This window comes from Somniosus microcephalus, chromosome 14 (genome assembly GCF_052327205.1).
Source record: "Somniosus microcephalus isolate GS21.2 chromosome 14, FLI_Smic_1.0, whole genome shotgun sequence".
Lineage (NCBI taxonomy): Eukaryota > Metazoa > Chordata > Chondrichthyes > Squaliformes > Somniosidae > Somniosus > Somniosus microcephalus.
In genome coordinates this window covers 9,332,958-9,359,573 of record NC_141000.1, presented here as the reverse complement: position 1 = coordinate 9,359,573, position 26,616 = coordinate 9,332,958, and the positions used below count along the sequence as shown (strand labels likewise).

The 26,616-nt window shown below is 44.7% G+C and overlaps 1 protein-coding gene and 1 long non-coding RNA gene across 2 annotated transcripts in view; one reads left to right on the top strand and one right to left on the bottom strand.

Moving 5' to 3' along the window:
- ltn1 (listerin E3 ubiquitin protein ligase 1) overlaps nt 1-26,616 on the bottom strand; it is a 145,640-nt gene that overhangs the window by 85,022 nt on the left and 34,002 nt on the right. The window contains exons 10-13 of the mRNA XM_086006213.1: nt 25,008-25,820; nt 21,972-22,013; nt 20,228-20,417; nt 17,310-17,555 (exon numbers count right to left, since the gene is read on the bottom strand). Of these exons, the coding sequence (XP_085862339.1) occupies nt 17,310-17,555; nt 20,228-20,417; nt 21,972-22,013; nt 25,008-25,820 (1,291 nt within the window). The remainder of the gene's footprint in view (nt 1-17,309; nt 17,556-20,227; nt 20,418-21,971; nt 22,014-25,007; nt 25,821-26,616) is intronic.
- LOC147107316 (uncharacterized) lies at nt 639-8,649 on the top strand. The gene is made up of 3 exons (XR_015080765.1): nt 639-884; nt 1,340-1,506; nt 2,833-8,649. It is a non-coding gene; the product is annotated as an uncharacterized LOC147107316 (long non-coding RNA).

Genomic DNA, 26,616 nt, shown 5'->3' with positions numbered 1-26,616 from the left:
TCTAGACATTTAAACTGCATAAACATTTTTTTTTTAATGAAAAATAGTACTGCAGATTATAATAGTAGTTAAGTAAGAAGAAAAAATAGTGAAATAAATTGTCATTGTGGTATGCAACCTACCTGTAGTACAGTGAAAATTCATAGTGAATGATTCATATCAACATATCGATCCACTTTCCATACAACTGAACGGAAAAACTTTTCCAATTACAGTAAGATGAGTAACCACTGACTTCTAATTTTACAATGTGACAAATTTACACAAAATATAACCGAAAAGAGATTTCAATATGATTAAGCAACAGCAATCCGTTTCAGATTGTCCCAGTAGTTTTATCTGTAACATTTAAATAAATAAATCAATTCAACAACAGTAACGCCAGAGGGTGTGTTTTTAAAGTTCATTTTAATTTAGGGTAACGGAGTTCACTGCTTGTTCAATAAGCTTTGCTGCACAGTTCACCGAGATTTAACTTAAATAACCTGTCAGCATTAAGATGCATTTCCTCTGCAGCAAAACCTGGCAAAGCAAAAGCACAGGAGTTTTAATGGGCTGCAGTTCCAAAGAAGAACTAAGAGGCATGGCTTAATGTGCATTGCACTAATTCAATAGGCTGTGATCTACGTGGTCTGCAATGATTGACTGCACTGCTAGCCACATAATAGTGCAACTGTTTGCAGACCGTTTCAATCAAGATTCAAATGAAATTTTCACCTAGTATGCAACCAAAGGAAGTCACACAGATGTATTTAAATATGGTGGAGAATGTTTTCTTACAGTATTGGTAACTGAAAATATTCATATATTCATCAAAATAATGAATGCTAAATACATCCTTGTTCTTCTAACCATATTGATAACAATGTCTTCAGCATGTGAAGGTAAGCGTGCATTTTTTACTAAGATAAAAAGAATTGTATTGCAGTACGTCGAGTGCAAATAGTAATTCAGACCAAGATAAACAACATTTTAAACTATGTGCTGGAATCATTTTACTGCGTCACAAAGTAACATCAGTTTTCAATCGCAATGCTTCTTGTGGCTAGCTTACACAGGCAGCAGTTGATATCGATACGAAGTTAAATGAATGCCTGTATCATTCGATCATTATGTCAGTCTCCTTTCAAGATTTAAACATGTTCAGTTAGGCTTTAGAAGTTGAAAGCAACATATGCAAGATTCTTATTTTATTCTGCAGTAATCTTTAGTTCTTGTTAAAATTTGCTAAGTGGTTGAAACTAGCTGCGTTCATATTGCTGTTGCTGTATTGATGATACATTTTTAAGAATCGCAATAAGCCATCAAATCCTGACTGATTCATTTATTCCTTTGTTAGGACTCCAGCAGTTTGCACGTTGGGCAGAAACAGAGCCAACGGAAGACGTTAGTCAGTCAGTAAACCGTATCATTCGATGCTCAGGATGCAAACACTCTGCTACGAGAGAGAATAAACGCATACGACCCAAACTCTCTCGCAAAGGTCCATTGCCTTTCTAAAATCAGGTAATAAAAACACAAGACTTTATTTAGATTGTCTTCTCTGGTTGTTCTTTAGCATACCTTATTACAAAAATTGCTATATGAGAATAGACAACAGAGATGGAGTGTTCAAATAAAATGTGGTTGTAAAAAAAATTGATATGCCTGGCATACAAAACAGGTGTTCTTCAGATTCAGAACCTTCATATTTCAGAATGAAGTGGTCTTTACTGACAGTCTCGCTCAAAGCTGATATAGAGTAGATGGCATGGAAAATAAAAATACCATGCTGATGTAAGGATGGGTGTTTCTCTCAGATTAAGATGGAGGCACATTTGGTGAGGTCAGGCTGGAAGGGGCACTACATGCCATTTAACTTGCATTATGATCACTGAGTGACAAGATCAAAAACAATCCATTTTGCCAGAACTGTAAACACCTTAACAACCACAAGTTTGCAGAGCCAATAAAATAAAAGCTCTGAAAAGTGTGACTGACAAAACATTCAAAGGCTTTTTAACTGGAACACCTGTCCAACAACCAAAATGTTCCCTTTACCATATCTTCGCTACAAAGAACAGAGCAAAAAAAGGAAGAGGAATAAATAGAGTTTGAGAAAATGCGAGTTTAAATTAATTGATATTAATGAGCCAGCCGTTATTCTAGCAAAAATGTAGCAATTTATATTATACCTAGCTAATATTTTTACTTTGTACAGAAGAGAAATAGTTTGTTCTAGGTTTTAGTTGGACCATCTGGGGTTGGTATTGAACAGAGGAAAGGCATTTCCCAACAGGAGGAGGGGGGGAAATATTGGACAGTGATTCAACGAGTCTCTGTCACGCACCTCCTACCAGTCTGGATACAGAGTAGCATCAAAAAGATCACCTGCATGCCCTCTTGGCCGAATTGGTACGCTGTTCGGTTTACAGCGATGGGGACGAGATTAAAAAGTCCAGTATTGCCTATTTAATTTTTTTTTCACAAATGTACTTTATATGGTAAAATTACTGAAATTAATCAAATAAGGAAAAAAAAATGTGCAATAGAATCAGAACAGCCATTCATTTTCAATCAGCGAGGTAAATTATGAAATCTGTGCCAGGAAAACAGTTAGGCAGTGCACGGGCAAACACTCAGACTCCATAGGAAAACAATTATTTGCCTTTTTCCATCAGAACCATAGCAACCTCTTGCAGTCATTCCTTACTTAAAAAGGTTTTCGGATTTGAAATACAGGGCCAGTATTGTATCACTGGGCTTGTTATCCAGTTTGCCACAGTAACATTAAAACAAAGCCACTTCTATAAATTCAATATAATTTCTCTTCTGTTTTTTTTTCTTCCCTAGACACTCTCCTGCACCGAACACTTATTTTCTGCAAAGATCGTGTCCCGTGCCATCTATGAATAGAACTACCAAGGACAAACATCCTTTCACTATCTCTTTGAGGAATACAATCTATATTTCTGTTGGGATGCATAAGATATCAGTTTCAGCAGCTCATTACTGCTGTTACAGAAGGATTCCACTTTATCCAGATGTGAATGTGCCACTTGAGTGAATATAATCAAAAGGTCAACAGAAAATGTAACGTGCTTTGAGACATACTGTTCGTGACAAACAACCCCCATTTTATCCACATACTCCAGAGGAGACCAATTCTATCTGTAAGCAAGAAATCCTGTATCAGCTGTTTCTGCTCAACATACACAGTAGACTTCAAATAATTGAAGTGATAAGAGTTAGTTTTAAAAATAATCACTTGACATTTAAAAATGCCAATATTGGAGTCCAAGAAAATTTGTCATTAACGATGATTTCATAAGTGAAATACTGCCAATTACAGGGGGTCTACTTAATAAGAACATAAGAAGTAGGAGCAGGAGTAGGCCATACGGCCCCTCGGGCCTGCTCTGCCATTCAATAGGATCATGGTTGATCCGAATCTAGACTCACGTCCACTTCCCTGCCCTCTCCCCGTAACCCCTAATTCCCTTATCTGCTAGGAAACTGTCTATCTCCATTTTAAATCTATTTAATGTTGCAGCTTCCACAGCTCTATGGGGTAGCAAATTCCATAGATTTACTACCCTCTGAGTGAAGAAGTTTCTCCTCATCTCAGTTTTGAAAGGGCAGCCCCTTATTCTTAGATTATGCCCCCTAGTTCTAGTCTCACCCATCAGTGGAAACATCCTCACCGCATCCACCCGATCAAGCCCCCTCACAATCTTACTTGAATTATTAATGGACCATTAAAAGAGTTAGATAAATGCTGGCAAATCAGAGCTAAAATATTATTCAAGATTTAGTTAAAGATCTCCAGTTACATATTAGCATTACAAGGTTGCACTTTGCTATTTTCTATTATGGGATTTCCAAGAGGAAAAGTAAAATCTTGCTACATATACACTGAGGTTGTTGCTTCATGCATCATAGAAAGCAACATTTACCAACTATTTGAAAATTTGTATCACACATCAACATTTATGGATGAATTGAAAATTAGTTTACAACTGAAGAGAGAATATATAAATGAGAAAATAAAGTGTCATTTTAGTTCAGAAAATAATTTACTTTCAAATCACGAAATTGGCTTGAAAATTGGTGCAAAATTCGACAAATAAAATCAAATTTACAATTTTTCTTACTATTTTAAAGTTATTGTGCTAATTCAAATTACTCCGTTTTTTAAATATATTGAGCAATTCATACTTTCTGCTGCTTTGTTTTAGATCTTAGATTGTCTGTAGCTCCAGAGAATACGGTGCTCCCTGGGTTGATTAGTTCTTAAGATTTCAGCTCCCATAATACATAGCTCAAAAAATTTCTATTGCCGGAAGAATATTATTCAATATCACAAGTATCTTTATTACTGTAATATTATTTTACTAAATTAAACTCTTCTCTGATCTCAATGCCCATTCTGGAGCAGAGGGACATTTCGTCAAATATGGGCCTCTGAAAACCAGCACCAGAGGCATTTTTTTCAGGCCATTGTAGTTTGACCTGATAACATCATTAAAGCAATTAGGTCAAATCTATGAGGTTTTGCAGTGCTAAATTGGGCACTCTGGCTACACATCGACTGTCACTAGCTAAGTAAGACAAACATCGACAGATATCTACTGGGATATGATATTTATTTACTGCTAGTAGAGGTTGCCATCTCAAGAGTTTTGTTTTTTCTTGCTGCATTCTTCAAGAGCTGTTACAGATTTATAACAAAATCCTCGCGCTAGTTTACCCGTCACATCACCCTCTTCAATCGAATGATTTCCTTGGTACTCAGATTATACACTCGTGAAGCTCTATCAATGTCAGAACTGAACAAAACTCCCTTTAATATTAAAATAAAACTATAATTTGATCTTGCTCCTCAAGAGGTTCTGCATCAAAAAGAATTGAAACAAAATATATCATCTACAGAATTGTGAGTTGGTGATTTCTAGATGTTTTAAATGGGAGAAGGTGAAAGAGGTTTTAAAATACCAGCTATATACATGTGGACAGAAAATGCTGCAAACACTCAGCAGGTCAGTCCAACATCTGTGAAGAGAACAGGCAAGTTAACAGTTCAGGTATAACCCTCCATCAGAACTGGAAAAAATTATAGATGATCAGCATTTAAAAAGGAATGGGGAGGGGGAAAAGCACAAGAATAAAGTACAGTAATAAGTAACAAGGCTATAAGCATCAACAACTTTTGGGTGCCAGCCTATCGCCTGATTCCTCTTCCTCTTCACTTTCTTCCCATCCCATTTCCCCTTGCCAGATTTACACTATCCTCTTTGACCTTCCCCTCTCTGACCCTGAACAATCCTTCCTCCATGTCGACCCTCAGTTCAACAAATTCCAAGCTTCTTCACACGCTGCTTCACTCTTCTCACCTTTGTGCCTACTTTTTGGTCAAGAGAATTCCCTACCCCTCCACACCTGACCCCTTCTGCTGTCTTCGTCGACTCTGATACACCATGACCCCCACCTCTGGCCTCTTACACACTCGATCTTTTCATCGAGAACTGCTGACATGATACTGGCCTGATCAGTTTTTCCACTCCCCTCACTCACTAATTTATCTCCCTTTGAATTTGCAACGCTCCACTCTTTTAGGTCTAATTCTCATCAAACCTGCTGACAAGAGGGTGGGTGCTGTTGTTGTAGAACATAAAGACCTCTATCTTGTTACGGCTGAACGACAACTCCTTAACAACTCCTTCTGGTCTATGACCCCGTTACTGAACACAAATTCAGAATTTCCAAGATTGTTACTGACCTCATCTCCTTTGGAGATCTTCCTCTCCACTGCCTCCAACCTCAGTTCTCCAATCCTGTACAGCCCTCTTCTATCTACTCCCCAAGACACGCAAACTGGCCTGTTCTGGTACTCTGATCATTTCAGCTTGTTACTGTCCCACCAAACCAATTTCCTCTCATCTTGACATTAGTGTATCCCCCTTGTTCAGTCCCTATCCACCTACATCTGTGAACCTTTGGATAGTTGCTGCCACTAACAGTGCTGGTTTTCTGGCCCCAACCATCTCATTTTTACTATGGATGTACAGTATCTTTACATTGCCATCCCTAATCAGGATGGCCTAGGGCCTTTTCATTTAACAGTGGCCCAACCAGTTACCATCCACCACCACCCTACTCCAATTGGCTGAACTTGTTCTCACCTTAAACAATTTCTTTAACTTCATTCACTTCCTCCAGATAAAAGGTATTGCTGTGGGATACAATATGGATCCCATCAACATCTGTCTTTGAAATAGCCATAAGTCACAAATGACATCCTCTGTGACTGTGACCACTTTGTACTATCCCTACTCATCCATCTCGATCTCTCTGCAGCCTTTGACACGATTGACCACAGCATCTCCCTCCAATGCCTCACCTCCATCGCCCCACCACTGACGGCTGTGTTTTCAGCCCTCTAGGTCCTAAGCTCTGGAATTATCTCCCTAAACTCCTCCATCTCTCCACCCCCCCTCCTTAAAACCCACCTCTTTCACCAAGCTTTTAGTCACCCTTCCTAATATCATCTTCTTTGACTCGGTCTTTCACTACACTTCTGTGAAGCACCATGGGACATTTCCATTACACCGATGACTGTGTCAGTACTGCTTGCTGGTCTTGTCCTGATCCAAGAAATGTTATTAACTATGCTTCAAATTTCCACCTATTCCTTACCTTTACATGGTTAATCTCAGCATCTTTCCTTCCTGGACTTCTCCATTTCCAAAGTAATTGATTAAAGGCCTACTGACTCCTACAACTACTTAGAATCTTCTTCCACCCACTTGTTTCCAGTAAGGACTCCATTCCTTTCTCCCAGTTTCTATACCTCCTCTAATGCTATCTTCCACACTAGAGCTTCTAAAATTTCCTCCTTCTCCCTCAGCTGGGGATTTACTTCCGCCGTAGTAAACGGGACCCTCGACCAGGTCTGTCCCATCTTCTATGCTTCTGCTCTCACCTCACCCCCCTGACAAAATTAGGCTGTAATAAGGCCCCCCCCCCCCCGTCATAATAAGAACATCCATTCCATCAGTCTCCTCATTCGACAGATCAACTTCTGAAACCGCCAACATGATCCCACCATCAAATGCATCTTTATTTCCCTTTCCTGCTTTCCAAAGTGACCATTCCCTTCGTAACACCTTGGTTCACTCTTCCAATGACTTAGAAACATACCGCACAGGAGGCCATTCAGCACATCGTGTTTGTGTTGGCTCTTTGAAAGAGCTATCCAATTAGCCCCACTCCCTTGGTCTTTCCCCATAGCTCTGCAATTTTTTCCTTTTTGCTTCCCGTGCAAGCATAGGAGATGCAACAGCTAAACATTCGCCACCTCCCACACCACTATCCAGGGCCCCAAATACTCCTTCCATGAAAGATTGCAATTTATGTATACTTCCTCCAACCTAGTATACTGTATCAGCTATTCACGGTGTAGTCTCCTCTACATTGAGGAACCTAAATCCAGATTACATGACTGCTTTGCCGAACACCTCAGTTCTATCTGTAAATGGAACCCCATCGCTCACCATTCCCACTTCGACCGCTCCATCTTTGGGCTTTTACACTTGTACAATGAAGCTCAATACAAGCTTGAGAAATAGCACTGTATCTTTCTATTAGACACTTTTCAGCTCTCTGGCCTGAATACTGACTTTAATAACTTCAGACAACTTTAGCTCCCACTTTCCTTATGGCAGGAGATGCTGGGGACGAGCAGGTGGGTGCTTTGGGGTGGGGAGAAAGAGAAGACAGGTAGCTTTGTGTGTGGGCAGGACAGTCTGCACCTTTGGCATCGACCTCTTTTTTTTTTCTTCTCAGGCTGTTCTGTTTTGCCAGATTTTCCTGTTTCCATTTCAGCTATTCACACGTCTCATGTCTCTTCAATTTCTTTCACTACCCTTCTTCCTACAGTCTCATGCTTATAATACTGCAACCACTCAACCATCTCTTGATTTCCATTCAAGCACTTTACAGGTGTGCGCATGCGTTCACGTGCGTGTCTGCGCCTTTTAAATGTTTTTAAATCTGTAATTTTATCCAATTCTGATGAAGGGTTATATCTACAGGAAACTTTCTGGTATCCGGCACTGACGGGACCGAGCTGGTGCCGGTCGATCAACACTGCCGGAGAAACGAGCGCTAATGTTAAAACATATACGGAGCTCAGAGCGCCGTCTGAAGCAACAAACCCGAACAGCCTCAAAACAGTCGGCGCAGCTTGCAAGCATCTCTGTAGCTAAGCAACAGCTTCAGCTAGATGCTTGCAGAGCCAGGAATGGAGAAAAAAAGCAACAAAAAGTAAAAAAAGTTATCTGAACCGACTCCTGAATTTTGCCGGTGGATAGAGCATTCCGGATATTTAACCTCCGTTTAAACGAAAGTTTCCTGTAAAATGTTCTCTCTACATGTTGACTGACCTGCTGAGTGTTTCCAGCATTTCCTGCTTCTGTTTCAGACTTGCAGTTTTAGCTTCTGTATATGTATGTGGGTGAAGTTATGTATGAAAAGTGCTTTCTTGTACATCAATCACTAAAACTAAAGATATTTTAAACCATTATTTTGAAAGTTTATTGAAATGTTTTATGTAACTATGTTTTAATCTGTGTCACACTTGAATAAAGGTCAATGTTTCAGTCTTGCGAATTGCATTAAAAATGTTTATATTTCACATACAAGGATAAATGTCTCAACTGATGGGGACTAAGTGGGTAAATGGACAATAAAATACTACAGGAAACTTTGTGCTATCCAGAGGTGAGCTATCCGGCAATCTGGAGCCACCGGCAAAAATCAGCAGCCGTTTTTTATTCTTTTTGTTTGTTTTTTTTGCTTTGTTTGAACAGTCAAGCTGTGCAAGGTCTGTGGCTATAGCAACAGCTTTAGCTACAGAGCTTTAGGGCCACACCCGAGTGTTTAGCAGCTGTTGCTAAGCAACAGTGTTTGTTGTCAAATACGAAGATAAGAATCTCCGTATCCCTCAACATTAACTCTGGAGAGTACGGAAGTTTTTAGGCAACGGCAGCAGCTCGGTCCCGTGGGTGCCGGATAGCACAAAGTTTCCTGTAATACTATAAGATAGAATATCCTTTTACAAAAACACTGGAATGGAAGGTTAATATAGCCACTGCAGTGTTCTTTAAAACTGATTGAAAGACATTAGAATAATATGCAACGAGATTGACCACCTACAGACTATTTTTAAGAAACAATTTACTTTCTTAATAATTGAAACCTTTCTCAAATGGACTGCACATGTCAACAACGTGATGACATTTTGTAAGGATGGCCATTATAAAGTACTTCAGATTCACGATAATGCACATTTTGGAACCCCGCCAAAGACAAGTATCTCATACTAGCACTGTAATTAATAATGCATTATGCAGCACAAGTACAAATAGTCGAAATAAAATGAGAAAATTATACCATGCAAAGTATTATCTTTAAACATTAAACATTTTTAATGAAAACAAAAGACCAACAGCAGTAGCATCCAAACTATGGCCTACAGTCTGTGAGCTTGGGCTCTCTGGCCCAGATACATGGAAAACCACTGCCAGTTCTTCTTTACTCCCTTAGCATCACTCCAGGCGACTCCAATCTCCTCCAAGTAATTGAATACCACTGTATACTATGGATGGTATTTCATGCAACAATAAGACTTCCTTCCCACAGTGTGCAGCTAGATTCAATCGCTTGGAGAAGCAATAGCATCACAAGTCAAAAACTAGCATTGGCACTGAGGGGAAGGAGCTAGAGCCGGGCAGAGTGCAGGAGACTACTACTGTGAAACTGGAGAGGTTAGCAAGATAACAGTGCCAGCATGAATTTGTAGGAGGGGAGGAGTGCAGCTTGAAATAGTGGGGCAGGGGAAAGGGAGAGGTGTGCCACCTTGAACTGGGGTGGGAGGGGGTAGAGGGGAGAAGAGTGCCACTTTGATTGGAGGGAAGGACGAGAAAAGTGCCAAACCATCAAAAGGATGCGAAAAGGGCAAGGAATCCTGGGCCATCCTTAGCAGGTTTGTAGGCATGGCAGTCTTTTTATACATGACCCATGGGCTCTATGATAAGCAGTGGCCCATGAACAGAAAAAGTTTAGACACCCCTGGCTTGCAGCACGTCATTAGCTTGCTGCACATCACCACCCTGCTATTTTGAAGCACCCAAACGCTCTCTGTGGCATTATCATGCTATTTATTGCATAGAGGGATTTAATGCTAAAAATATTCTTCAGGGTGAAGCCACAGAAGCACAGCATGTAGACGCACTAATGTGCAGCATCTTGGAGTAGAAACAAGGGTTAGGTCCCCTACTGTGCGGAGTTCCCTGTATCAGCATGTTATGGTTGAGATGCTGACTGAAGTTTGGTCCGAGTGGGGGAGGGTGAGAAAGGTGTTCTGGACTTATTATATGCAGGTAGCACCCTCTAGTGGTAGCTACTGTATAGCAGTGTGTTATTTGACCACCTTCCTGTCTGCCCCGGAAGTAGTATTCCAGGGAGTGTTTGCTGAGTTGTGAACAAAGCCCACGAGGCAGCCGTTCTCAATTCTCCGCCATCCTTCCTTATACGCTAGGCAAGACGCAATGTCTGTGAGTATCCTTGTTTAGTAACATGATAACAACCTTGTCGGTATTGTATTTTGACAATACTTTGTCCATAAGAAGTTTATTAGCTGTTAGCTACCGAGGTTTAGCTTCAGTGCTATTTACTTATACAGTTAGTCTATCCTGTTTTCATAAACATATTTGTATCTTTTGTAACATCTAATGTATAGTACTTAGCTCTGTGTACAAAACATACTTTGTCTTTGTTTACAGTTTCACAATTTTATTCAAGTAAAGCTTCAAAACAGCACCCTGCTTCTCGAGGAGTTATTTGAATGAGTGTTTAGCTGACTGGATAACTGGATAGGAGTATATCTAGCAAGACCAGTACAAAAGGGAAGAAAATATATCAAAAAAAGTCACGTAGACATAACTAAGTTGCTTCCCAATACCTGGCTTAACAATACTTGTGAAACTATCTACCTTGTGTTTCATAACAGAAAATAATAGGCTCAGATCCTCAGGCTACATTATCTAATTCTCATTCATATTTCAGAGTTGCCTCTGAAAGCAAGAACTTCATCAGCATCGACTCTTATGCATAAATAATCCAATGCTCTTATCGTCAGAAGCAGCAACAACCTCCTGGAACTGGGTTTTCAGCTGTTGCCAACAAACCAAACTGCTAATGATGGAAAATACAAACAGCGTACCCTGGCAGCAAGTAAATCAGGTTGAAGATTTTGGAGTCTGGCTGCGGACATTACCACCCTGTGCAGCCATTCCCCAACTCTACAATAACTGAGCCTGCACAGGATTTGCATAGCGTGTCAAGACCCACGTAAGCACCGGATAACAGAGTCTTCAACTTCTTCCAGACACGGTTATGTAAAGAGAAGAGTGTATTTAATAATGACCAGTAACAATACAAGTCAGAAATAGCAACAGCGTTCAAGTCTCCAGTCTCAGTCTCTCTATATATGTGCAGTCACATTCCCTGCTGTTGCCAAATCTATCAAGCTGCATTAATGGGGCCAATTCAGCTGAACAAAAACATGCACATATTACCAAGTCACTTTCATTGGAACCTCAGTTATATAAAAGGGATGGGGGTAAAGACAGTGCCCAGTTTGGTACGGAGTTATAGAGACCAGAGCTTCCCAGTTCCATTCCTGGTTTTTGCCGAGTTACCTGATCTTTGCCAGGACAGCAGTTGGAGCACCACAATTGGTTCAGTCCCTGGGCTGAGGGGAGGTGGGAAAAATCAGTCAGAATTCCAACTCCTGCTCATTATCATTTGACCCCCGTGTGGAAATTGTGTGGGGGAGTTTCAGGTAACAGGGTCAGGGCCTAAAATGCCCTCCATGGTCAAATAATGTACAGACATTCACTCATTACTGAAGAATGGCCATTTGGGTGAGGTAACATAGAGCACCTTTGGAATCATACCTGCCACTAGTTGGCATCTTCAGGTGAGCTGGTGAGAGAATACCAAAAAAAAACTTCATTGTATTTTTGTTTCTGTTTTAAATCACTCAGGCTCTCTGAACTAATACAGTAATGCACCAGTTTGAGAACAGTACTGAAGATCATGAGAAAGTATTTGTGAGCAACTCATACATTTCACATTCTTAGAACATACCAAGCAATAAACTCCTACTCAGGCACTAATCTCGATTTGTACTAACCATTCTCCAGTCCTTATCAAAAACACGTTTGCCACAATTAGTCATTCCACAACCCAATCCGCACAGGACACCAACGATGCAGCCACCTGCTCCACAAGTGGAAGATGAGGGACGACCCGAAGTGCGACTATGGCCATGAGTCCCACACCATGGAACACATCGCATCAACCTGCCCACTGAGATCTGTTGCGGGAGGCACCTCATTTCTCCACTCGGCATCTCAGGAGGCCATCGAATGGAGAGCCAAACTAGACATCCCATTAGAAGCATTTCCTGTCATACGAAACAACAACAATTCCACAAAAAAAATTGAATGCTAACTATAGCATCTTGACCTAAGTCACTAGCATCTGGAAATGCAAACTCAACTGAATCTAGTACAAAAGCTGGCGGGGGGGGGGGGTGCAGGGAATCTAGCCCATTTTAGAAACAATTCCAAAATAAAAATGTGCTCGAGGATGTTGCATCTGATGAACATGGTTCTGCATTCTATACAGTTCAGGCCAAGAACAGACTGCATATGTCGAAGAATGGAAGCCAGTATCGGACACAGACACATTTAGTGATACAATATTGCCCAAAACAAAAATAAGAAATGCAATAGAAGCTACATTATCATTTGGCTAAACACAGAAAGTAAAGACATAACTGAGTTATTAATGTCAGAATGCAGCTGAACTGAGCACTTAAAAAAAAAAAAAGCAACATTTAGGGAAAATCTAGAAATGGAAGCTAAATAATAAATTAGGCTGGATATTTCCTTAGGAAGTCAAATGTAGTGGTGCTCAGTGCTACAGCAGTATTGCTCAGAGCCAGAGTTAGGGGGAGGGAGGGGAAAAGTAGGTTTGAGCACCACTTTACATTGTGAACAAGTGCCACGAGAAGGCAGTTGCATCGCCCAGGAGCATAAATAATTATTTGGGGAGAATTCTACATGGTGATCTCTAGCAACTCCTGCTAGCCATCTTCTACTGTGACAACTCCGGTCCCGGCCACGGCCACAACTCCGGTCCCGGCCACAACTCCGGTCCCGGCCACAACTCCGGTCCCGGCCACAACTCCGGTCCCGGCCACAACTCCGGTCCCGGCCACAACTCCGGTCCCGGCCACAACTCCGGTCCCGGCCACAACTCCGGTCCCGGCCACAACTCCGGTCCCGGCCACAACTCCGGTCCCGGCCACAACTCCGGTCCCGGCCACAACTCCGGTCCCGGCCACAACTCCGGTCCCGGCCACAACTCCGGTCCCGGCCACAACTCCGGTCCCGGCCACAACTCCGGTCCCGGCCACAACTCCGGTCCCGGCCACAACTCCGGTCCCGGCCACAACTCCGGTCCCGGCCACAACTCCGGTCCCGGCCACAACTCCGGTCCCGGCCACAACTCCGGTCCCGGCCACAACTCCGGTCCCGGCCACAACTCCGGTCCCGGCCACAACTCCGGTCCCGGCCACAACTCCGGTCCCGGCCACAACTCCGGTCCCGGCCACAACTCCGGTCCCGGCCACAACTCCGGTCCCGGCCACAACTCCGGTCCCGGCCACGGCCACAACTCCGGTCCCGGCCACGGCCACAACTCCGGTCCCGGCCACGGCCACAACTCCGGTCCCGGCCACGGCCACAACTCCGGTCCCGGCCACGGCCACAACTCCGGTCCCGGCCACGGCCACAACTCCGGTCCCGGCCACGGCCACAACTCCGGTCCCGGCCACGGCCACAACTCCGGTCCCGGCCACGGCCACAACTCCGGTCCCGGCCACGGCCACAACTCCGGTCCCGGCCACGGCCACAACTCCGGTCCCGGCCACGGCCACAACTCCGGTCCCGGCCACGGCCACAACTCCGGTCCCGGCCACGGCCACAACTCCGGTCCCGGCCACGGCCACAACTCCGGTCCCGGCCACGGCCACAACTCCGGTCCCGGCCACGGCCACAACTCCGGTCCCGGCCACGGCCACAACTCCGGTCCCGGCCACGGCCACAACTCCGGTCCCGGCCACGGCCACAACTCCGGTCCCGGCCACGGCCACAACTCCGGTCCCGGCCACGGCCACAACTCCGGTCCCGGCCACGGCCACAACTCCGGTCCCGGCCACGGCCACAACTCCGGTCCCGGCCACGGCCACAACTCCGGTCCCGGCCACGGCCACAACTCCGGTCCCGGCCACGGCCACAACTCCGGTCCCGGCCACGGCCACAACTCCGGTCCCGGCCACGGCCACAACTCCGGTCCCGGCCACGGCCACAACTCCGGTCCCGGCCACGGCCACAACTCCGGTCCCGGCCACGGCCACAACTCCGGTCCCGGCCACGGCCACAACTCCGGTCCCGGCCACGGCCACAACTCCGGTCCCGGCCACGGCCACAACTCCGGTCCCGGCCACGGCCACAACTCCGGTCCCGGCCACGGCCACAACTCCGGTCCCGGCCACGGCCACAACTCCGGTCCCGGCCACGGCCACAACTCCGGTCCCGGCCACGGCCACAACTCCGGTCCCGGCCACGGCCACAACTCCGGTCCCGGCCACGGCCACAACTCCGGTCCCGGCCACGGCCACAACTCCGGTCCCGGCCACGGCCACAACTCCGGTCCCGGCCACGGCCACAACTCCGGTCCCGGCCACGGCCACAACTCCGGTCCCGGCCACGGCCACAACTCCGGTCCCGGCCACGGCCACAACTCCGGTCCCGGCCACGGCCACAACTCCGGTCCCGGTCACGGCCACAACTCCGGTCCCGGTCACGGCCACAACTCCGGTCCCGGTCACGGCCACAACTCCGGTCCCGGCCACAACTCCGGTCCCGGCCACAACTCCAGTCCCGGCCACAACTCCAGTCCCGGCCACAACTCCAGTCCCGGCCACAACTCCAGTCCCGGCCACAACTCCAGTCCCGGCCACAACTCCAGTCCCGGCCACAACTCCAGTCCCGGCCACAACTCCAGTCCCGGCCACAACTCCAGTCCCGGCCACAACTCCAGTCCCGGCCACAACTCCAGTCCCGGCCACAACTCCAGTCCCGGCCACAACTCCAGTCCCGGCCACAACTCCAGTCCCGGCCACAACTCCAGTCCCGGCCACAACTCCAGTCCCGGCCACAACTCCAGTCCCGGCCACAACTCCAGTCCCGGCCACAACTCCAGTCCCGGCCACAACTCCAGTCCCGGCCACAACTCCAGTCCCGGCCACAACTCCAGTCCCGGCCACAACTCCAGTCCCGGCCACAACTCCAGTCCCGGCCACAACTACAACTCCAGTCCCGGCCACAACTACAACTCCAGTCCCGGCCACAACTACAACTCCAGTCCCGGCCACAACTACAACTCCAGTCCCGGCCACAACTCCAGTCCCGGCCACAACTCCAGTCACGGCCACAACTCCAGTCACGGCCACAACTCCAGTCACGGCCACAACTCCAGTCACGGCCACAACTCCAGTCACGGCCACAACTCCAGTCACGGCCACAACTCCAGTCACGGCCACAACTCCAGTCACGGCCACAACTCCAGTCACGGCCACAACTCCAGTCACGGCCACAACTCCAGTCACGGCCACAACTCCAGTCACGGCCACAACTCCAGTCACGGCCACAACTCCAGTCACGGCCACAACTCCAGTCACGGCCACAACTCCAGTCACGGCCACAACTCCAGTCACGGCCACAACTCCAGTCACGGCCACAACTCCAGTCACGGCCACAACTCCAGTCACGGCCACAACTAGTTAGTTAGTTACAGCTACAACTAGTTAGTTAGTTACAGCTACAACTAGTTAGTTAGTTACAGCTACAACTAGTTAGTTAGTTACAGCTACAACTAGTTACAGTTACAGCTGCAACTTGCATTTATATAGCCCCTTTAATGTAGAAAAACATTCCAAGGCATTTCACAGGCGTAATCAGACAAAAATGGTCGGCAAGCCAAATCAGGAGATATCAGGAGGGGTGACCAAATGCTTGGTCAAAAAGGTGGGATTTAAAGGAGGGTCTTAAAGGAGGGAAGTGGAGAGGCGGAGGGGGCTGAGGGAGGGAACTCGAGTGTTGGGCCTAAACGGGTGAAGACATGGCTGCCAACGATGGGGGAATGAGGGAGTGGGGGATGCACAAGAGCTACTTTCAGTGTAAATCTCTTGGCAGCAAAGGTCCATACATCAAGTGAATGAAAGATGGTGGATAATTTATTACTATTAAGAAAATAGGTTTGTCACTTCTTTTTAAAAGTCTCAAACCAACTTCTCTCCACATTGTAGATAAAGTAATGGGTTAGTTTAAAAATAAATCTCAAGTCCCACGCCCAAAATGCCTGTGACAGTGAGATCTTTCTCAGAGGGGAGATGATAAAGGTGTTAATCTTTTTATAGAAGTCAGGCTCCTGGTTGCTAAGCATCTGATTCCCAGTAAACAGTTAATGACTTTCAGATAAAACATGTCAAAATAGCTTACTGCTGTGATTGAAATATATTTCATTTGACTGTCGAGAGGTGACAAATAGATTTGGACAGATGTGAGCAGCTTTTGTATATCTGTGTGTATGTGTGTGGTGGTAAACCCAATGCAGTTTATGGGAAGTAGGGACTCCCCTTAACCCTTTTGTGTAGTCAGTTTAATCCTTCTATGCAGGAGAATGTGGTTGGGTGTTTAGAAGTGTTAAGTCTAAGGACTTCGCTTGGAAAGTGTGGAAAAGGGTGAATGGTTATGTCCAATATTTCTAAGTGGGACTGAGTTCTTCTCATGTCTTAGACCATGCATTATTGCAGTTTGTTACACTTCGATTCTATTGTACTTTGCTTCTGCGACTGTAATTGTATCTGATCATAACCTTATTTCAAACTAAAAGTAAAAATACTTTCCAGCAAAAAGTTCTGAAAGTTAATCCTTTTTCAAAAAACTGTTTCTTGATAGATAACCCACCATCAGACATGTCCTGCAATAGAATAACAGCCATGCTAACGTTTCTAAGGAGGGTGGAGTGCATTATGTTAGATGAATTAAAATACAAGCACACATACACGCCATAAAAATGCATGTTTTTGAAAATGCAGAAAAAAAGCTTATTTTTATAACAATGTGCGTCACCTGAGAGACGAGTTTTCTCCTGGCTTTGGGCACAGAGCTGGAAGATTGTGAAAAGGAGGTCCTCAGCTGACGACATCTGCAAACATCCCTTGATGGAGCAGAAAAAATTAGATGCCAAATCACAAATGAAGGAAAGCGATGGCTCCATAGCTCCAGTTTTGGGCTGGTCCTTAGAGAGATCCTTAGAGAGTGCATTGTGCAGTCTGTCAATTATTCTTTCAATATAGACTTCAGCAATCAGGAACTCTATAAACAAAAAAGAGTAAAATGAAAATATTACACTATATTACTCAGACAACGTAGATCCCTGAACCCTCTTGTTAGCTTAATCCAATTTTGGCTAATATACACCAATTAGTAAAAAACATTATGTCAATGATACAAACACAACTATAAAAGGTACTTATGATATACATCCTGATTTTTGGTCTCTTGAACCACATCATAACCTAGCTGAGTAGGCAGGCTACCCATTTCCAGGCCGCTGTCAATGATGTTTTTGAACTGGCTGCTACAAGGTGCATGAGCATCCCATGGTGACTCACCTTCAAGACTTATCCCCCTCCCTCATCCCTAAGTGGAGAAAACACCTTGCCGCTGCTTGCCATCTCCATAACAGATCATGAGCTCACAATATTGGTGATCGTGGGCACAAACTTTTATTGGTGCTCTAATGCACAGCAATACCCATTTTTACCAAACGTCGGAATACACCATGAGGAAAGATAAAAATTGTTTTCAATCGTGTTTTAAAGGAGGTGACTGAAGTTTTATTCTTCCAAAATTATATGTCAGCACGAAGTAGTGATATCAGATAATTTTATTTTTTCCTATTGGGAAATTAGAGGCAGGACTTAGAAAGTTTATATCATGCTGCAGAAAAATCATCACCTAGTATTGCAACAAAATGTAAAGAAATGTACTTAGACAAGTTTTTGCCATACATTTGTAAGATGAAAAAGTAGTCTTGCTGTCTCAAGATATGAAAGGGAAAGGAATTCTACAGCATGTTTGGAAGGGTTCGGGTTTTTACAAGCTAATAATGCATACATGAGAAAGATAGCTGTGTAAATGATCCCTGAGTGATAAAAATAAAAGAGCTTACAACTACCTTATTCACATCCAGTGGGATAAAATAAGTATCTCACTGTCTTCTGTTACCCATTCTTAGAAACAAATTCAGACACAAATCATTGTTGTATTAAATGAACAACTTGGATTCTCATCTAGTGGTAAGCAGGCTCATTTAACCCTTCCATGATCTCAACGACCATTGCCATTGTTGGGGAGTTTAAGCAAGCCAAGTGTTCTGTTTATGCACGTGCATTAACTCTACCAACTGAAGGATTACGATCATAAAATCAATAAAATATTTTTCTTTTTCATAGTCAAACTACAAAAACTCACAATGGAAAACATTTTTTTTTGTACCCATACAATATCAAACCTAAATAAATGATCGTAAACATGTGTCTGTTTAGGGTCTCAATTACAGATAAACTGGCAGTTCGTTTTATTGTGAAAATACACTGAAGCTTCTCCATGTTAAGAGGAAGTAACTTTTCAACAAAAGCTAGCAAATAAAGAATATCACAGAGTATTTTTCCTTTCATTATTTTTAGCAAAGTCAGGAAGAAAGAATTCTTCAAATAGACTATAATTATATGAGACAATTAGGAACAAGAGTAGCGGGCTATTCAGTCCCTCGAGTCTGTTCCACTATTCAATTAGATCATGGCTGATCTGTACCTCAACTCCACTTGCCTGCCTTTGATCCATACCCTTAATACTTACTTATACAAAAATCTATCATTCTCAGTCTTAAAAATGTCAGTTAACCCAGCATCCACAAAGACAGTTCGATAGTTCCACTAACCTTTTTGTGGAAAAAGTGCCTCCTGATTTCACTCCTGAAATGTAAGAAGTCACACAACACCAGGTTATAGTCCAACAGCTTTATTTGAAATCACAAGCTTTCGGAGCGCTGCTCCTTCGTCACCCTCTCCCGGTCACTGCCCCCTCCCTCTCCCGGTCACTGCCCCCTCCCTCTCCCGGTCACTGCCCCCTCCCTCTCCCGGTCACTGCCCCCTCCCTCTCCCGGTCACTGCCCCCTCCCTCTCCCGGTCACTGCCCCCTCCCTCTCCCGGTCACTGCCCCCTCCCTCTCCCGATCACTGCCCCCTCCCTCTCCCGATCACTGCCCCCTCCCTCTCCCGATCACTGCCCCCTCCCTCTCCCGATCACTGCCCCCTCCCTCTCCCGATCACTGCCCCCTCCCTCTCCCGATCACTGCCCCCTCCCTCTCCCGATCACTGCCCCCTCCCTCTCCCGATCACTGCCCCCTCCCTCTCCCGATCACTGCCCCCTCCCTCTCCCGATCACTGCCCCCTCCCTCTCCCGATCACTGCCCCCTCCCTCTCCCGATCACTGCCCCCTCCCTCTCCCGATCACTGCCCCCTCCCTCTCCCGATCACTGCCCCCTCCCTCTCCCGATCACTGCCCCCTCCCTCTCCCGATCACTGCCCCCTCCCTCTCCCGATCACTGCCCCCTCCCTCTCCCGATCACTGCCCCCTCCCTCTCCCGATCACTGCCCCCTCCCTCTCCCGATCACTGACGAAGGAGCAGCGCTCCAAAAGCTTGTGATTTCAAATAAAGCTGTTGGACTATAACCTGGTGTTGTGTGACTTCTTACATTTGTCCACCCCAGTCCAACTCCGGCATCTCCACATCATCACTCCTGAAAGGCCGAGCTCTAATTTTAAGATCGTGTCTTCTTGTTCCGGATTCCTCCACCAGAGGAAATAGTTTCTCTGTATTTACCATATCGAATCATTTTGTGCATTTTAAACACCTCTCTTAACCCAAGGAAATACAAGCCAAGTTTTGAAGGGTTCCTGTATGAAAGCTTCTGTACTCACCATTATTGACGTGTTTCGACAAAGCTAGGCTAAGTAGTACCCAGCTATGTGAGTGAGTATCTCTTGGCCAAGAACCTGCTGTTATTCCCACTGTACAGAGCTCATCTGTTAATAGGACCAGCTTCTCTCCCAGTATTTCTCCTTTCAACCAATCAGAGATAGCAGCATACTTAACTGGATCTACACATGCCTGAATGAAACCGGTTAGAAACGGAAAGGACAAATATTAACATGGAATATAACCATTATAATTTTTTTTTATGTAATCTTTAAAAACTTCTGAATATAATGTTGTAAATTGAATAAGAGAGTTATTTGGGTTTAGTTTAACGGCTTTGTTGAGTGAAAAAGCAGTACAGGTAGACTATCCTTTATCCGAACTTCCGAAAACCGAAAACCTCTAAAAACCGAAAGTTTTTTCGTTCAGCGTAAGTCGTGCGCACGACATGACCAGAGTGGCGCACGACTTACGCTGAGCAGGGCAGAGGGTCACAGAGTTCCCTCCTGGGTAGGAGATTGCAAGCCGAGCCGGGCAGTGTGAAGGAGGTACCGGGAGAGTGAACCCAACAATACAGCGGCCCGTCTGATATTCTTTTCTCCCCTCGACCCGACCCGAACCGAAACGAGGCCCGTCCGGTATTCTTTTCTCCCCCCCCGCCAACCCGACCCCCCAGATATTCTTTTCTCCCCCCCCCCCCCACCCGACCCAACCCCCGACCCGTCCGATGTTCTTTTATCCCCCCCCCCACCCGTCCGATATTTTCTCCCCCCCCTCCCCACCCGACCCGACCCGAACCGCGGCCCGTCCGATATTCTTTTCTGCCCCCCCCGACCCCCGCCCGAACCCCCCATCCGATATTCTTTTCTCCCCTCCCACCTGACCCCCGGCCTGATTTGCGGGCCAGCTTAGTAGGAGTCAGCCGATATCCGGCTTTCCGGAGAAGCAGGAAGGGGAATGAGACACGGAACAGTCGCAAGAGGTAGCCTGAACTTTTAAAATTTATATTAAATATCTTATAATAATACCTTCTGAAATCCGAAAACCGAAACTCAGCTGGTCCCAAGGCTTTCGGATAAGGGATAGTGTACCTGTACCTGTGGTATTAAACTCCTTCTACCTCAATGCTCTAAATTGATGGAGAGAATACCATCTATTTTACATAAAAATTGCTGAGTGGATTGGAAGATTTCATTTCAAAATGTACTGAAAATCCCTATGTCAATGGGAAAAATCATTATAAACTGTCAACGTGTACCTGCAGTGTCACCAGTTACGCCTGTAGGGATTGCTGTAAATGGCCAATTTCCAATTTAGCTGTGTCACACAATATTAACCAGAAAAGCAAAAGCTGATAACAGAAAAACTTTCCCTGCCTTCAAAGCGTAACTGCCACTACTAATTTAGCTTATAAAAATCAGCTACAAAGAATTTTGATTTAATGTAAATTCCCTTTAGTCGGACTATTTTAAATAGTATGCTGATGACATTCACAAAAATGGCTGAGAGGATATATTGAACTTTACATTTTGAAAGCAGAATCAACACCTGCAGATTCAATATCAAATTAATGTAGTCTCCTTTTGATTTACTGTTGCGCATGAAGTCAAATTTAGGACCAAGTAATGAAATCTGAAGGTCTGCGCTTTTATATCTAATGAAGCAAGGTACATGTAAAGTCCCAAAGTATGAAGTTATTTGAAACTCTAAACACAGTAAATAAACACCAATAGCAAGAAAAATTACCTTTTGTATAATGTGAAACAAGATGAGCCACCCTTGTTCCATCTACAGTACAAAGAAAAAGTTAATATTCTTCAGTAAAAAAGTAAAAATTACAACAACTTGCATTTATATGGCATCTTTAACATAGGAAACATACCCATAGTGCTTCACAGAAGTATCATCAATCAAAAATGGATGCTGAGCCAAAGGCGTTAGGACCAAAATCATGTTCAAAGTGATGGATTTTAAGGAGAGTCTTAAAGGAGGTGAGGGAGATGGAAAGGCGGAGAGGTTTAGGGAGGGAATCCGAAGCCCGATACCTAGGCAGCTGAAGGCATGGCCGTCAATGGTGGAGCAACAGGAAGAGAGGGATGCACAAGACGCCAGAATCAGAGTAACAGAGAGTTCTTGAGGGAGGGTCGTGTAGGGCTGGAGCAGGCTATAGAAATAGGGAGAGGCAAAGCCATGAAGGGATTTAAAGACAAGGATGAGAATTTTTAATTTGGGGCATTAGAAGACCCGGAGCTAATACAGGCCAGCGGGGACAGGAGTGAAGGTTAAGCGAGACTTAGCGCAGCAGAGTTTTGGATGAGCAGAAGTTTATGGAGGGTGGAAGATGGGTGGCCGGTCAGGAGAACATTGGAATAGTGGAGTCTGGAGGTGACAAAAGCATGGACAGGGCTTTCAGCAGCAAATGGGCTGAGGCAGAGTGGAGGTAAGCAATGCTACAAAAGTGTGAATAGGCAATCTGTGATGGAGAGGATACAGGGATAGAAGCTCAGTTTGGAGTCAAAAAGGACACCGAGGTTCTGAACAGTCTGGTCCAACCCAGGATAGTGGCCGAGAAGGTTAAGAAATCAATGTCAAGGGTACAGAAGTTGTGGTGGCGGCTGAAGACGATGGCTTTTGTCTTCCTAATGTTTAACTGGAGGAAATTGGGGCTCATCTAAGACTGGATGTTGGACAAGCAGTCTGACAACACAGAGGCAGTGGAGAGGTAGAGTTGAGTGTCTATGCCCTGCAGCGGGTAGTCAAAACTGCCCAATGCATTACCGGCACCCGGCTACCGACCATAGAGCACATATACCAGAAACGCTGTTTACGGAGGTCACGGTCCATCATCAAAGACCCTACCCACCCCAGCCACAGTCTGTTCGCCCTCCTGCCATCTGGGAGACGCTACAGATGCATTCGCACCCGTACGACCAGATTTAGGAACAGCTTCTTTCCCAGGGCTGTCATCCAACTGAACTCCACAAATAAACTCTAAAGCCTGCACATCTGCCAATGCACTTTATTATGGTTATGTTTATGTTAATGTATTACAAGCCAAATGAATGTTGAATGTTTAAATGTCTTAATCTAAATGTACACTCTCGGGAGCCGCAAGCCTACATTTCGTTGTACTGCACTTGTGCACTAACAATGACAATAAAAGTTGATTTGATTTGATTTAGTAAACACCTTCAAGAGAGGTAAAAAGGGCAGAAAATTTCTGGAAAAAAAAAATCAGAGTCAAGGGTACAGAAAAAGAAAACATGAAACATAAGGAGGCCCAGAACAGGTCATAGTCTTGGCTTGTCACTTGGGGTACGGTGAACACCGTGAAGAGAGGGAAATTAAGCAAATTCAAATAGGGTAGAGGAAACAAACGACAGAATGGGGATAGAGAAATAAAAAAGCCAATATTAAAGCTTTATACTAAGTGTGAGAAGCCTCGATAAAGGGACCTTATTGTAGTCCAGCTAGAACCTCATGCCAACTGTTCTTGAACTGGCCAGATTTCCATTGCATACAATGAGGACACTCCTGCAACTAAAGCACCATAGCTCTCAAAGCTCTGGTCTGGGCTATCCTGAAGCAGATCATTCATAGGAACTGCCATGCAATCCAGCTGCACCTCTGAACCTGAACTGCAGAAGACAGCATTTACACTGTGATCTGCAGTTCAGTCTCAAATTAGCAGGTGCTGGGAGTTTGAGAGGTTCTGATATTGCGATTGCTTACACAGTATCTTCCGCATTATGCCAAAGTGGAAAGAATTTGGCTACAAAACTAAAGATGGTGTGTAAGTACATACCCTGAGCACCGAGCCAAAAATGTTTAAGTTTATAGAAACTGTATTGTCAACCATTAGACTGCACAAAACAAGGTATAGAACCATATTTCCATCCACAACTTTACATGTTACAGTCCAAAGATGTGCGGGTTAGGTTGATTGGCTATGATAAATTGACCCTTAGTGTTAGGGGGATTAAATACGTGGGGTTACGGGGATAGGGTGGGATATGTGTTGGTGTAGGGGTTACGGGGATCGGGTGGGATATGTGTCGGTGCAGGCTCGATGGGCCGAAATGGCCTCTATCTGCACTGTAGGGTTTCTGTGTGATTCTGTGTGAAATTGAATTCTGTTGATTTAGCCCAGCGGTTCTCAAATTATGGACATGTCCCACTAGTGGCATGCAAGACCTGACCAGGTGGGCCACAGTTAGGGCCTGGAAGGACCAGAATTGACAATTTATTAACCTAAACAATGTTGGTACTGCAGTGGGTTTTCCCGTTAGGCTGCAGTCCACATCCATTGCATATGGTTCTTATTTTGGATCTCCCTCCCCATTTTCCACCCTGTTCCAAACGCTCACACTCTGAGCTCCTCCAGCATTCCGCTCCCTCCCCACCTCTGTTGCCCATTAGCTGTGGCTGATTCTACTCATACTCTGCATTCACTTGTATTTCCACAATCGGCACATTGAAACTTGCAGACAATAGAGGAAGAATTGTTGCAGAAACAAACGAAAGAGAAAAGTAAAAGAAAACAGAAGTGATGGGGGAGTGAGAAAAGAACATAAACGAGAGAGAGAGAGAGACACACACACACGAGAGAAAAAGGAGACTCATGGCAATGTAAGTGTTGCAGATTTACTGGTACCAGTGACCATAACTGGCAAGGCACGAGCGGCTGTAAGAACGTCTTGAACATGTTTCAGAACTATTGATCTAACCCATAATAAAATGCTAAACAGAATTGTCATTTATTTCTTATGTTTATTCACCTACCTCAGAGATTTGGTTCAGTATGATCTTCCTTTCATTGTTATGGCAGCAATGCAGAACACTGTAGAGCATGTCAACCAAGCAACTTAAATCAGCTCTAGCTTCTTTCACCCAGATTAGTAGTGTTTGAGTCAGAAACTGAACAGCAGGGTTACTTGCCATTGCTGTCACTTCATTATTTGTTTCATGGAAAAATTCAGCGCTCCCTGGGTTGTCATTTTCCAGCAAAATAGTAAACAGCTCCCTTGATGGAAATGAGCTGACCAGTGTGGTCAAGAATGTAAGATGCTTTTCAGAGTTCTGTTCTTTGATAAAAGCCATGCTTAGTTTGGCAAGTTCACAGACTAGGCCTTCCAAAGGAATAGTTCTGGCAGGATTGCTGTACTGAAAATGTCTGGAAGAATCCCCCAGATTTTCAGACCCCAACGCATTCTTAGTTCCAAAAGTTAATTCTTCCAGATGATCGGCAGTGTTGCTTTCGTGATTCTCAGTTTCTTCTTCGTCAAAAAATCGGATTTTTCCTTTCTTTTTCACAGACTGTTCCATCGAGCTCTCAGGCTTGCGCAACAACTTGAGCAAAGAAGAGACTCCTTCTAATAAATTTTTGTCAGCTTCTGCACTGCCCACCTGAGACATGCAAAGTTGAGAAAGGCCATCCCAAAAATCGGACAACAGTCTTCTGTATGCATCAGCCCACTCTTCTATATGTGGTTTATCAGTTCGCCTTTCCCATGAGCCAAGAGTGTCCGCTAGTTGGGTGAATGTGCTGTTTTGCAGTTTGGGATTCTTCAAAGCAGATTGTAAAAGAGGCAGTAGCTAAAGAAAATAAGAAGTTCAACTTTATTTTTTCTGAAATTATATTAGCAATGAAAAGCTTTTTCTTTTGCTTTATTCTAAAATACTCACATCCTGTACTTGTAAATGTTCTCCTTCTCATATCTCACATATACAACTTCAACTGTTTAAAATATATGACTGATAACTCAAGCATGCTCATTGCGTGGGCAAACATGAACACAACTCTACATCCTGGCACACTGGTGTGCAAGATATTAGCACATCAGTCATCTTATACAACTGAAATGTTAGCTTTTAACAAATACAAAGATTAAAGATACCTAAAATAAAGGATGACTTTTAAAGAGTACATTAAAGTCAAATTCAAAAGGCATGATGGAGTGTGTTGGTTCCCAAGCATGCTATACCAAAGCCTCATAGGATGCAGATTTGTGTCCACAATCCTCCTCACAGCAAGTTACCAATCTCATCTTTTGTGGGGTAGTACAGGAAACTCTTTGGTATCCGGCACCGACGGGACCGGGATGGTGCCGGTTGATTAAAAATTCCGGATGACGGAGAGGGTTATCTACCGAGGCTATTTTTAACAAACAAAGAGTCCGACTCCTGTTATTGAGGTGTTCGGACTTCCGACAGCGCCAAGAAGCCAAGTAGTGGCAGTTTGGAGAACTACCCCCCACTGACTAACTCGGCCACCGCGGGAGACTCAGACTCGGACTCAGCAACATTTCCGGTTATTGAGGTGTTGTTTTCGGAGTATGAATTTTGCCGGTTAATAGAGAATTCCGGATATTTAGGTGCCGTTTAAAGGAGA